The following is a 14,684-nucleotide window of genomic DNA, read 5'->3' as shown; positions in this document are numbered from 1 at the left end:
ATCTGTCGGCCATGCTCATCTCTAGTGGCCTTAAATCCAGGACAGTGCACTTCTCAGAATGAAACAGGTGTTTGTATCCATAGATGGACTAAAGAGATCTCTTCTCCTTAACCTACTCTAATATAAACCATCCATTGGGCATTTATAGCTTTGGAAATAATAGGTGCTTCACATGGCAGGCCAAAGGTGACTTTACCCTGATGCAAACCACACACTTTTATAGCATTGTCAATCTTATATAAACAATGCCATAAAATTGTTGTTTATTCAGGCAGTGTTTTCTGTATATGGGGCAATGGTATTGCGACAACGCTCCACAATACAAAATAAAGCTACACTTAAAACCAAATCTCTCTAAGCCTACATAGACTAGCAGGCTGTTATCCGTTTAAGGGGATTTCAGTTTGACTTTTCTTCTTTTTTTTAATGTTATGTAGGTGATGCATTTGAGAAGTCGAATAGTCCCCATTTTAGGATTATGAACATAATAAAATAATCCTGAATGTATTGGAACCACATAACTGATATGTATGCTTCCTTTTGTTGTCAAGCCAGCTCTAGGTATTTCGATTTGCTTTTGAGCAATGCAGAATGGCGCTTTTCAGAGGCCAAATTGATCAGCATTTGAGTTTTAGTCATGCAAAAGTGCTGGGAATTGCTGTACATAAGCCACATAGTGGACATGATAACACTGTTGGCCTCAAGCAACACAGAGTTCCACATCGATGTATGTAAGTACTTTACTCCCTGACTTCTAAATAATCATTAGAGTTACATCAGAAACTGAAATCAGAGCAGCCATAAAAGCAAAAATCATCCATATCCTGTACAATGCCATTCTCTGTAGACAAGTAATCCCTAAGGGGCCGACTGAGGGGTAAAACATGACAAGACATGTTATTGAATCAAAGATTAATGCATGTGATGCAACGTTAATAGTAATGAAATATCACATATTTACAGCAAGCCTAGAAATGTCAGTTTATATTTATAGCAAAGACGTGTTTATAATATTGCATACTATGAGAGTCTCTTCTTCAGCAGAAGAAGCTAATGTAAACTAACCTGCCCTCTTCAAACCTGTCCTCTTTAGTGTGATGGTGGAATTCAGGTCATAATGTGAACAGATGCTTTCATGTGTGGCAGCTGTAGTGTACTCAGACAGTACTGAGAGCTGATAATGCCACTGTAACCTCTTTGTGGCCCTATTAACCTCCTCTTGTATTGTCTCTCCCTTCTTTGGCTCATTTTCTTTCTTTCTTTTTTTATCAATCTCTGTCTTCTCTGAATGCTTACTGTGGTTGTGATTAAGTGGTCCAGATTAGTACCAAAGTAAGTAAACGCCATTAGCGAGTCAGCCAGCCAATCAGAGTTGCGAGCATTGAGTCTCCAGTGACACGCTGACCTGCTGCCAGAGTCTGTGTGTGTTTCCACAGCAACTTGGTGTAAAAGACTCACAGGCAACACTTCCATAATGCAAAGAAAATTAAACAAAGAGAGAGAGGTTATGCTGCTCTGAAAATAGATAGACTGTTGATACAAGTATATGCCTCATTCACCAGAATTGACACTTTCTTCAACTTAAAACAGCCAAAGGGGTGCTGATTTTACTTTTCACACTCACTGAAACGATATCTTCAGAGAGTGTGAGGATGCATATATGGATATGTTTCTCCACATCTATACATTCAGCTACCTTTAGATCAATGAGACAAAAATCTATATACAGTATAAGAATGTCACACTCCTACTCTACCTATTTACTTAAAGGGACAGTTCACACACAACTGAAAATTATTTTATTATTTACTCACTCTAATGTGAAAGCCCAATGTTATGCAAAAACATTTCAAACGATCTTCAAAATGTAAAATTTTTTTGTCTTCTACAGAATAAATAAAGTATTACAGGTTTGGAATAAAATGAGGGTGAGTAAATAAAGACCGAATTAAAATTTTTGGGTGAACTATCCCTTTAATAGTTGGTATTACAATGTTACCTACCTATTGCGTATTAATATTGCACCTTTACTAACAAAGACACTAAGGGTGATAAAATAGGAGATTTCTTTTACAAAAAGGCACAGAACTGAGGGTTCAGTTCTCATGACTCTGCACTGGTATGCATTTACATTCAACAACTGTGATTCTTCTTGAATAATCACTGACAGAACAATTTATTATTTCAATTATTATTATTTTTTTTTTTACTCTAGGCCAGTTAAAGGTAAGCCATTGCATGAGTGTTATGTCAAGTATATGCTACAGTGGTGATTTTGATTGTTACTGTCATGGCCATTGATCTTTGTCACTTATCTGGCCTTCATATCATCTTGACTTTTGTTTTGACAATTTTAGTTTGTACTGTCTCCAGAACAGTAAAACGGAAACCTTGTTCCAGCTCAAATAGGGTGTTCTGGTATTTTATCAAGGGCTTTTACAAGACTTGTAGGTTGACTGGAATCTCTCTCGTTCTTCCTCTCTCTCTGTCTCTCTCTAGATGTCCAATTGGCCTTAATTTGAACCTCCAAATTGATCTCCTCAGCAGCTTGTGGAGGATGGAGGAATTCGCTTGTCCAAATGATGAGTAGAGGAAGAAAAAAAAATCTGACTACAAGTAAAAAAGTGATGAGTGGTGCAAAAATGGAAATTACAAGTATTCTAGAAATATCTCTCTCTGCTGTAATAGTTTTTGTGTTATCCATTAAAGGGACAGTTCATGCAAAAATCCCATCAACATTTATTCACCCTCATGTTGTTCAAAACTGGTATGACTTTCTTCTGTTGAATACACAAGAAAATACTTTGAAGAACAATGGGGTCCAACGTTAGGGTGTTCCACAGAAAAAAAATCATATGGGTTTGTAATGACGAGAGGGATTCCATTTGGAGTAAACTATCCCTTGTGCAGAGATGTCACTATTTTGTGGTGCCATTTAGTTGGAAGACTTTTTTAAAACTTGAACTCAAACTCTTTACCAAAACAATTTCATAACTCTTACCTCCATCAGAGTATGTCTCCGTTCCGTATCCATCCTGTAGGCCGTTGTTCCATGTACCCTCGTACTTGCCGCTGGTTCCTGTGCTTTCCCGCACACCGTAGCGTCCCTTAAATCCATGTGTCCATTCACCTTTATAAACCCACTTGCCCTTGTTTTCAACACCAATGCCATGGCGCTTACCTTGCGCCCATGTCCCCTGATAGGTGTTCCCACTGGGCCACGTATAGATGCCCACCACCTCAAAGCCGTGGCTCCAGGAGCCTGCATACTCGCCTTGGCCCTTGGGTCCTGTGCAGATGCCATGGCCATGGGCCTTTCCCTCTTCCCACCCTCCACAGTATGATCCCCCATCATCAAAGTTGAACCTGCCCCCAGTGGACATGCATGAAATAGGTTTTGGCAAATACCCCAAATCTCAAAAAGAAAAGAAAAAGAAGTAAGACCCAAACAAAATCAGATTTGGAAATGGGGCCAGGGTGTTGGTGGAAAGCTGGGGAATGAAAAAACCTGTAAACTCTCCCTTGATTGGCCTTTAAAAAACTATGCAAAAAGTTAAAAGAAAGAAAGAGGTGCCCTCCTGGGCAGTAGTCCCCTCCTGTCAAACTAGGCAGGAGCAGCTTGAGTCCTCTCAGACCATCCTCTTCCAGGAGTGGAGCTTTTTATTCACAAGTTGCTTTCCTGCAGTTGCTTCTTAGTGATGAAAGTGGGCCCACGCCAGCCATGCGCCTTGTTCTACCTTTACCAGCGCAGCAACAATTCTTTCGGTTCTGGTGCTCTGGCCCCCTCCTCGTTCCTGCCTCCACAGAGGGGCACCTGTGCCAGCACACACCTACCCTCACTCCCGCTCTCCCTCTCTGGGGCTTTGAGCTGTTTCACTTCCCCTCCCAGTCGCTGAGACCACCAGGCTCCACCTAGAAACCTGTGAGAACTCAGAGTGACGGCCGATAGATGAAGCAAGCAGGTAGCATTTACAAACGCATCCCCTCTGCCAGGAGCTCACTTACTGTTGTACCAAATCCACCCGACATGCTGATGCCACACAGGGAGACTGAGTGCAAGAGAAACAAGAAAAAAAGAGCGATGGATTTTGCAAGCTTCAGTCTCTGTCTTCTAGCAGCAATGCAGTCTCTATCCACACACAATCGCATGCATATATATGCACGCTCTCGCCAGCACTGTTATGAGAGCACAGCTTGATCGTAAACAAACTGATGTGATTAATTCCTTATCTGGACAGTGTTTCGTCGTTGTCTCTGCTTTCCTCTCTGCTCTCTTTTCAGGTCTGTATAAAAATCCTGTGCTCCGGTTTGCTTGCAGGTGGGAAAACCAGATTCATTGTTCCTGATTTACCTTCTTCTGTTCTTCCTTGACTCAATCACGCTGTTGGAATGATTTTCATGTGACGCTGATGGTCTTTTACTCCGTCGTCATCTTATTCCCCCATATGATGTCTCTCTCTCTCTCTCTCTCTTACACTGGTGTCTCTCAAATCTGCTCATTAGAGGTGGACTGTTCCAACGCAGCCAACTCCCCCTCCCCCTTGCACATGCTCTCTCTCCCTCGCTCTCCCTTCATTTAAAGAGACATGTACTGCATTAATACTCACTGCTCTCTCTCTCTCTCTCTCTCTCTCTCTCTCTCTCTATCCACCTCAGGGAGCAAAGATTGCTTTTCCTAATTGCCCGGCTTAGTCCTCCCCCTACCCTCCCACTAAATCTCCATTGCTTTGCCCTCATAGAATAATTAGAGCATTTGTCAGTTAATGATATGGCTTGAGATGGTGCATTAAATCTCTTTGTTGCAGGTGAGATTATATTAAATCTGCTCTGTTGACCTTGGCTCTTGATCATCCTGACTATTCTTCTCTGGATCCCATGGTATCTGTAAGGCACAAGGGTCTCGTTTACTGTGGCGACTTGTGATTCATACTGTAGACAAAATAGGTTACAATTGAAGACATCACTGAGATTACTGAGAACACAATACATTACAGTATTTCTCCGTCTTCCTTCTCAAACAACTTTTCCTTAGAAGTATCCTGTAATGAAAAAAGCCCATGAGGATTCAAGAGGGTACATGGAGACGTACCTGTACTTCAAAATACAGTATGTAAAATTCTTTATATACACGAAAACAAGGGACTTGATTTATATATGTTATCATATCATTAAAATTGCAATTGTGTGTAACAATCTGTTTGTAAAGAGGAGGAGGGATATTTATCCTCTCAATTACAGGGGATCAACTCTGACAGAGCTGGGTAAAAATACTCTGACATGCTGCTTTGGCTCAGCAGGTACTGAGAACCAAGTTTCATGCAGTAAACAGGTCACCTATATTTTGAATCAAGAAGATTCATGTATTTGACTATTACACTACATGTTTTTGACTGAGCAATGCTAACTCATTGCTTCTGGTGGTTTAGCTTATCAGGCTATTTTAGTGATAGCCTGCTGTTGGCTTGATTAGAATTAGAGTAGGAGAGGGAGATTTTATGAAGTGGGATCAGCAGGCATAGTGTGGGAGTATGTGTGTGTATAAGATAGAGATTGCAGGGGAAGTGCGAACATTCCTCTCAGATTGATGGATTTTGCAAGGTTGTTATTACAAACAACTACACCCTTTCTTGAAAAACCTACAAGAGAGAAATAATTTGACAGTTAGACGTCAAAAGCCAAACAATATTGCCATGTTAACCATTAAAATAATATTTTTGACCAAAAAACAAACATGCATATGCTTTATAATTCATTACCTGTAATTGCATTGGTGTTATCCTGTTCTGATCCACAAATCTGAAAAAGTAATTGTATAGTTTCTGCTTCACCATGGAGGATTTGATGCAGACACGCTATGGTTGAGGCCTGAGGAGCATTACCATGAGTTTAAGCCCAGAGACACAAGATCTCTCAGAATTGTTAGCAAAACAGGCCGAGATGACTCACGCACCCCTGCAGCACAACTGAAAAAAAAATCAAGGCTGTTATTGAAAATTTGGAGAGTTATTAAATCAGAATTCCTTACTTGTTTAACCACAGGGCAGTAATAGCAGAAACAGGAACATTTGCTAACTCAGGTTTTTTTGGAGGGTGTTTAATGAGCATGTTAAATCAACTCAAATACTTGAGTACATATATAGGGCAATGATTTAAATCTGAATTGTTGTTAAATGTGATTCTACATACATCAGACAAACATCTTTGGCATCCCATTCACTTGCCAATGGGATGGAATGTCTCTTTGCTTTTCCTGCTGATTCATGTAATTATCTTGATAAATAGTGCGCCTCTATTTTCGTCGCGGCTAGCTTGACTTTGTGTAGTTTTGGAATTATTTGATGTCTGATCATGAATTGGTCCACAAAGTACCACTGAAAATGATACCTTGACACTAAATTAAAAATGACACCATTATTTGAAGTTTATGTATAACTTTGAATTCATTAAAAGTTACGTCATGCATGATCATGACCAATCCTTGTTTTCGTGATCACCTGTCACCTTTGCTTGAGCACAGAAAAAGCTTTCAAATTGCAGTCACAAAGTGAGAGCCAACTGCTCCCTCTAGTGTTCATTTATGATCAGCAACAGTTTAATTTGCCGGCACTGTACATATACTAAAGTTTACTCATCTTCTACATTTGTAGTTGATTATAAAAAATTACCAGAAGGGTCTTCTCATATATCAGTGGTTCTAAATTTGATGTCATAAACTAAAAATGAACAACCATTTTTAATGTTCATTTATAAATATACTATTATTATTCATTGTTAATTTTTGGTCATATTGTAACATACAAATTAATGTAAAATATGTAATCAGTGTATGTAGAAATTAACGTGTACCCAGATTAAAAATAAACGTTGTAAAAGAATTATTCATAGTTTATAATATCTAATGCATTTAATAATGGCAACATGTAACAAAGCTTTTCATGAATCCATAAAAGTTCACCAAATCAACAATTTGTTACTGTGGACATTCTTTGTAACTTAAATTGCTACTCACTCTGCTCAACTAATATGCTAAAATATAAAGAGTATCTCTGAGGAGTAAAACAATCGCTAATACAAACGTTTTAGATCCAATGAAAATTGCTTGGGTGACCAAAAAAAGAAAGAAAACTATTTTGTATGCTGTAGCCTATGTAAAAAGTTGCCTGATGAATAAAAAGTGACACTATGTTTACAGTTCATTCATGCATGCACTGAATCTTTTCGGAGAAGTGAAACTATAACACAATACAAACACACGCATGTACAAGATCAACAACTTCATGTGTAATTTATGAATGACTTGGGTGATTTTGAGATTCAATTCAATAAGTGGTGTCATGTTATTGTCTTTTTTGAGATGTTTTGTCGTATGTGTCCTGTATCTGATTAATTGTTTTAGCGTAAATGTAGAAAATGTTTGTCAAAGATTGTAGTGCAATTTGCTTTTTTTCTTTGAAGCAACTTTTTGAGCTTGTCCAAAACGGTCCAAAGTTTTATGACTAGCCATATTATTTTCGTATAAGTTTTGACTTTTATGCCGTTTCTGCTCAAAATTCAGTTCCACAAAATCCAAACCTTTTTCAGGAAGCCTGACAACAAATACAGATTTTGGGCTTCTCATTTGATTTAAACCCTTACAGTTACTTAAATATGTGACCAATTGTCCTATGATGACATATTATAACAATGTGGTATAATACAAATAAAAATTACAACATTTGGAATCAAAAACAACAAAAATAACAAATCATCACCCAACGCTCAGTTTTGGCCACTCCACTTGTCAGACCATAGTTTCACCCCTGCAAGTAAATCTTTTTATATAGAATGCATATTTTAAGAAGATGTTGCATTTTAATTAATTAATTTTTTTAAAACAAAATCATTTATTTTTAATTTTAACAAATTGCAGAAGCAAGGGTATAAAGCAATATTGTGTTCCAAATTTGAAACGCAAAAATATAATTAAAAATAAACAACAAGGCACTAGAGACAATAAAATAGTAACCGTTACTATTGTATAGGTTGTATACAAAGAAAAATAGGACAGAGTGGAAAGTACAGTAGTCAACATTTGAAGTGGATCAAAACCTTTCATCAAAGTTATACATACATTTTGAACAATACCCGCTCTTGTCTGAGGACAACTTTGATTAACTTTTTTGAAATACTAGGCCTACTGTATTTAAGAAACTATAGAATCCACTAGAGATTGGGTGAGGATATTATGACTTGGTCCTTGATAGAGCCCTGGGACAACTGGCGCCATCTTCGGGAAAGTTGACATCATTAAATGACAAAACCAGAGATTTCCAATATATGCCTAGTGGCTAACCAAAGGCATACTTCAGAAAGGGGTTTTCCTGTAGGCTACAAGACCGCCACAGGAATAATTCATAGTATTTTATAACATTTTAATAAATTTACCGTATGTCTAAAATTCAGTTAAGAATGTATGTTAAGTGAATGTACCCTATCTCTTTAAATAATACTATATTTTACTGTCCACATCAAATATGACTGCCGGCGCTTGAGAGAAATAAGAGAATGGCGTTTTGGCCAATCACGGCGCAGAATGTGATGACTGACAAGCTGCTCATCCAATGAAAATCAGCAGTGGGCCGGGTTTGCGTGAAGTTCGGGACAGTGAACTACACTCAGTTCTCCTTACTCGACTTGGAGACAGGATAATGATAGGCAACGAAACCGTAGATTAATTCACTCGCGTGAAGTGCAAACAAAAGCAGCGGGTAAAGTGTCACGTTTTAAAAAAAAAATTAACAAATCGTCCGAGAAAGGAATATACGGATATATTGACGTCCATTAGACCAGTCAAACTGTTAAAACCGGGGAGTTTTCCACACAAAATGTTTATTGCCCGAAGACGGTTCCTTTGCGCGTGCACAGAAATGCCGATCATTTCATCTGGACCAATCGTTCTAACGGATACTGTAAGATCTGAAAGAAATGTGTTTGTTTTATAATGTGTCCTGGAGACTATTGAATAACTGGCTGACGTGGGGATCACGTAGGGGGGCTTGCCGAAAAAGGAGAGACACGGGCGGGCAGAGGGGCTGCGCCGCCGCGCGTCTGGGATTACTGCTACAGTGAACACAATTTGTTTCTTTAACAACTTGATATGGCTTTGACGAGATAATGCAATCGCTGGCATATAAAACACGAAGGAAACCATGTAGCATGTCTTGTTGTAGGGGTTCTGAGACGCTCAGACTGACCACTGCCTATAACTTCATGGATGTTTACGTCAGTGAATGATTTGGAAGTTTGTAAAGTTCGTAAAGGCCATCGACCACTGCTGTATGAACTTTGTTTTTAATATCTGATGCATTTTATAAGTGCTGTCTAAGATGGTTGAGAACAGATGCTTTGTTCAGAGAGAGGAGGTTTACCGCTGGTTCTCCGTGTTGAGTTCGGCGCAGAGGGCTGAGTTCTTCTGCGGCCTTTTGGACCTATGCGTTCCCATTGAGCTGCGCTTCCTCGGTTCGTGTTTGGAAGACCTAGCCCGAAAAGACTACCACTCTCTGAGGGATGCAGAAATCAAAGCCAACAACCCGGCTGACCTCGCCAACCTGGCCAACATCACGGATGTGGTCGTGAGGAGCAAACTGCTCGTCTCGCTCGCGCTCCTCAGCTCGGACAACCGCGTAGCGGCAGGAGTTTTGTTTCGCACCCTAACTCACATCGACACCATCATTAATAACTACGGACTTCAGCTTAACGATGGCCAGACGGGAGAGCAATTTTTGCTCCTCTTCACCATGGCTTCGAACCATCCCGCCTTTAGTTTTCATCAAAAGCAGGTGCTGAGGCAAGAGTTGACACAAATCCAGAAGATCCTACAGGTGACAGTTGGTGAGGCGTCGTCGACGTCACATGGGGGCGGGGCTTGTGCTGCTGCTCTCCCAAACGTGAGCGCGACCCCGACCTTCTCTTCCTTCATCACCTCATCCACCTTAAACTCCTGCCAGGCCGGATGTCCGTGCTGCAAGGTGGGAAACATTTAGAGTCTGCATGTAATGGAATTCGCCCTGCATATCCTCTCAAATGCGTTTTAATTATCTTATTGTGAACCATTCATCCATGCACGTTTCATTTTAGTAAAAAAAAGTTTCATCAAAATGTCATAACTGCATCTTCCAGAGAAAACGACAGACTTCTGTCTGGTGATGTATGGAGGACCTCTCCAATCATTTAGTCTGCTTAAACCCTGTTCATCTGCCTTCACTTTTGTGTGCAAAACCCCACATTTAAATCCAATCAACAACCGATGCATAAAACTAATTCCCTGCCCTACTTTTTTCTTTTTCGATATTTTAATGTGCGTCACAATACGAAAGAAAAGATCTGCACTACTACCGTTTCATTGCGACCTCCAAACCTGTGTAACTGACTTTCATCCATATAACACAAAAAGAGATATTTTGCTGAATGTCAAAGAGAGTGAATTGGTCACATGGTTGACTAATTGATTATTACCAATCTAAATTGATTATTAGTATTTCTAATTCTCAGAAAAGTTGCAGCTTTAAATTTAAGATCCACAATATATATATATATATATATATATATATATATATATATATATATATATATATATATATATATATATATATATATATATATATTGAATATTGAATATAGAATATTGCTTTAGTTGAATAGACTTCATTTTTATGGTCCATACAATATTTTGTTAAATAAAAATATTCACACACTTTCCTTGTATGGAAAACAATGGCATGTGCAAAATTTATCTTTTTTGTTTTCAGTAAGTCAAAGAAAGTCATAAGGTGATGAACAAGATGAATGCCATTAAATAGTGAAAATTTTATTTTTAGATGAACTATCCCTTTAAGGTGTTAAACGAGTTTATGAATGTATGCTAAATAATGTTAATGTGGTTAATTTAGCCTATAACTAATTCCTTATAGGACCGACATTTTTATCCAAAGCAACATGGACTGTCCCCTTTGAGCAACCTGGGGTTAAGTGTCTCAGTTCAACAATGCTGATGGTTCATAAAACCCCTTTTGGTGTTTGAACCCACAACCTTTTTGCTTACTAGCCTCAACTTTTAAGCGCTAGGCCATACACCCTAGATATACAGATCAGACCTGATTTATTCAACAGTATCTATGGGGAACACCGAGAGCAACAATAATGAACTGGGGTCATCTGGCAAAGACAAACAATTCAGCCATGAGATCTCACACAACTCCAACCAATGAGTGTTTACTGTTTAAATCTGTTCCATCCTCTCATGGGGGTTCCAAGTGCAGGAGTGATCTCAATGAATCAATGCCTTTACGATGACGCAAGACTCACACTTACACTTTCTTAAACCCAGCGTGTAATGTAATATCGCAAATGTATAATTATGTTGTAACTCAAAAATGTTAGCTTGGTGAGTCAACAAACAGGCTTTGAAAACTGACAGAAGCAGCAAAACCCTTTCATTATAGAATATGATATTATACAACAGTTCCAGAATAAATAGATGTAAAAATGACATTAAATGTGCTGACACGATGCACACACAGTTCTGAAGAATATTGCATAGCATCTGCTATGGATTTTTTATTTATTTTTGCTCCTAGCTGGTGTTATTAAAGAACCACACCACAACCATCACCACGGTCTTTTAATTGTCTTAACCATTTTAATCATGAATCACTGTTCAGGAATTTCGCAAGAATTGCACAAATACTGTAGATAAAGTAACTTAGCACGAGAATAGCTTTTTTACAGCTTTTTCACTCAATTTTATTGGATTTAACAGTTCATAGTAGTTGAAAAATGTCTCCCAGTTTAAGTTTAAGGCTTTAAGCTTAATGTGAGACCAAATATTCACTATTTTTTGCCCAGTAGTGTATATACACTAACACTATCAGTCAAAAGTTTGGAATATCAGGCCGTTTTTGAGCGTTGGTTGGCTTAATTTCTTCTGTATGTTCCGCACCGTTGGCTTTAGTCGAACGCCATTGGGTCTTTTTTGGGCCGATTCAGCAAGTTAAATCGGCGTCAGGCCATCGCTAAGAGAGAGAACTCTGATTGGCTGTTCAGCCTGGTGAACGAATCAGTGCACAAGAATAAAAGCGAAATGATGAAAGCGAGCAAAGAAGTCATGAAAGCACAGACAGAAGTTAAATTTTTGCATCATCTTACCTGAAAATTCGAATACACAAATATTATGAGCTGGCTATAATGAAGAAAGTGATCAGAATGAATGATATTCCAAATGGTAAGCAAGAACTGCTTTGTTTTCGGTTTGTATATCTGCAGTCCTATTTTCGGTTTCCCTTTTTGAATGACGAAAATAAACTATTGATAACTGCTGATATATACACGCAGGCGCAGAACATGTGCTAGTTGACAGTCGCCTGTAGTCCTTTTGGTGTGTTCAAGCGCAGCTTTTTGGCCGAGACGCAGCCAATGAGAGGCGACAACACAGTCCGCCTGGTGTGTCCTGGGCTTTATGCTCACCAGGGCTGTATTTATATGACAAATAATACAGTAAAGTATTAAAATTAAAACTAATTGTTTTCTATTTGAATACTTTTTAAAGGGTAATTTACTGTTGTGATGGCAAAGCTGAATTTTACTGTATTTTAGCCATTTCCTCAGTCTCTACTGTCACATAATCCTTCAGAAATCAGTGTGTGAGTTTTGTTTTTATTGTGATTTCGTGATTAAAATAACTTTTTGGTTATGTGATATTGGTTTCTATACTTACAGTACTACAGTGAGGGATCAATGTGCGGTTAAAGCGGTAAAAATGCATGTTGGCAAAATGTGGTAAAACACTTCCTAATGTATGTTGAGTCTTTTATTGTGTGATCCCAGTGTTGTCAGATCTAATAATCTCTAGTGGAGTGTTATCTGTACTGACATGGGCTCATGAGGCACACATGCTGCCGAGACCTGTGCTTCAGCGGGTGTAGTGGGAAAGTACCCTGTGAAGGCAGAGAAGGCGGTTCTATTTAGTGATTTGTTGGTTTTGGCTTTCATGAAGTGAAGCTCAGCACATTTCTCCATGCTTAAATCAGCCCTCTGTGTAACTCTCCTGTGATTCATCAGGAAGCACCGACTGCTCGCTTGTTCAAGAGACCTTTATACTAGCCTAAACATCAACAAAAACACATGCTCTTTTGTCTTGGGAATCTTGAGATTGTAATCGCCAACATTCATTTAAAATACATGTCTGATAGCACTGTTTAAAGATGCCATGACATCCAAATTGGGCCCATTTAAGCACTTTCCACATATTGTGTTTTTAAAGCAATCGCCATATATAATGTTTGACAGGAATGAAAACGAGGCTGTGAGGTATAGAGGTACAGTGTGTTCAATGGAATGTACTGCAGTTTAACAACATGCCAATTGATCAGCTGACCAAAAAAAAAAAAAAAAAAACTCAGTTGACAAGAACTACATAAGTTTTGAAAGTTGTGAGTTCTTTTGAAATATTAAGCAGCTCAACGGTTTTCAACAGTTGATAACAATGAGAAATGTTTATGCGCACCAAATCACTCCGAACAGGACCCCACGATTCTGACCATGTGACACTGAAGACTGAAGAAATGGCTGCAGAAAATTCAGCTTTGCCATCACAGGAATACATTACAGTTGAAATATATTAAAATAGAAAACAGTTGTTTTAAGTTGAAAATAATCTACAATATTTATGTTTTACTTGTGGTTAACCGATGTTAATTTTTTGATTGACCGATGCCGTTATCTTAGAGAGCTGGGTGCAAACACATGCATAACAATTGCTGAAATGAACTTATATTTAAATATAAAAATAGCAAATATCGCCAATATTTTGACAGATTTCTTTCAAAATTTGAGAAAGTCTTCTTGACCCCAAACTTTTTAATGGTAGTTATATTGTTCACCAAACAATTATATAGCTAGTTTTAAACGCATCCAGTGTCAGTATCCAAATGTTTTTTGGCTTGTCCCATCTCAGAGATCTTGACCTTCTCAATTGTATCCCACAATTAAAATAATACAACATTGCCAAAATTGTCATAATCTGTTATAAATAAACGCCCATGTTTCACGTTCCAGTCAATTCCTGATGGATAAAATCAAGTTCCCTCCTACATTTTTTCATTGGCTCTTATTTTACACTAAATTACTGTATGTCAGATTGTTTAGTTAAAGGAGTGTGAAGGCCATATCATGCTGACTTTAAACTGACACAAAAACAATATGAAACACCTTGTCAAATAATCCTGAAAAATAAGGCTAATTCACTTTTTGTCTATCGCCTTGCTCTTCTTTGTCTGCTATGAACTGATTTTCTCAGCTGTATTTTTCCAAGGAGTTCTTTCCTTTGTGTTATGATCCACACTTCAGCTGAGTCTTCAACAGAAGGCCATGTTTTTCAAAGAGAGGAAGAGAGGAACGGAGATTTGGCAGCGTGGGATGTGGATGTGGCAGCAGTGGACTGTACGGCAGTCCTAATTGGTTTCAGAGCTGGCTTTTACTAGCTGCTGTGCTTAGCATTTGTGGTACCGGCCTCCTTTTGCTTCAACTCTTCTTTAGCAAGCTGGAAGATGTAACCTCAGATCAGAAATCAGAATGGGTTGTGGAATTTGTAAATTGATTATGTGATAAAGCAAAGCTAAAATAGGAAACATTTGCATTTATCCCCCGGT

The 14,684-nt window shown here is 38.5% G+C and overlaps 2 protein-coding genes across 3 annotated transcripts in view; one reads left to right on the top strand and one right to left on the bottom strand.

Moving 5' to 3' along the window:
• Window positions 1-3,383, bottom strand: part of jph3b (junctophilin 3b) — a gene marked incomplete at both ends in the record, with an annotated part of 31,043 nt that extends 27,660 nt beyond the window's left edge. For both annotated transcript variants that reach the window (XM_081355979.1, XM_081355980.1), the window contains one exon: window positions 3,002-3,383. In XM_081355979.1, coding sequence (XP_081212105.1) covers window positions 3,002-3,383 — 382 coding nt within the window. The remainder of the gene's footprint in view (window positions 1-3,001) is intronic.
• Window positions 3,384-8,675: 5,292 nt separating this feature from the next.
• The window catches only part of zcchc14 (zinc finger, CCHC domain containing 14), a 34,318-nt gene continuing 28,309 nt past the window's right edge, over window positions 8,676-14,684 (top strand). Inside the window, exon 1 of the mRNA XM_081356351.1 lies at window positions 8,676-10,007. Coding sequence (XP_081212477.1) covers window positions 9,366-10,007 — 642 coding nt within the window. The 5' untranslated portion in view covers window positions 8,676-9,365. The remainder of the gene's footprint in view (window positions 10,008-14,684) is intronic.

This window comes from Scardinius erythrophthalmus (genome assembly GCF_964197995.2).
Source record: "Scardinius erythrophthalmus genome assembly, chromosome: 24".
Classification (NCBI taxonomy): Eukaryota; Metazoa; Chordata; class Actinopteri; order Cypriniformes; family Leuciscidae; genus Scardinius; species Scardinius erythrophthalmus.
Note: the sequence above shows the minus strand (reverse complement) of the source record. Positions and strands in the feature narration are given on the sequence as shown.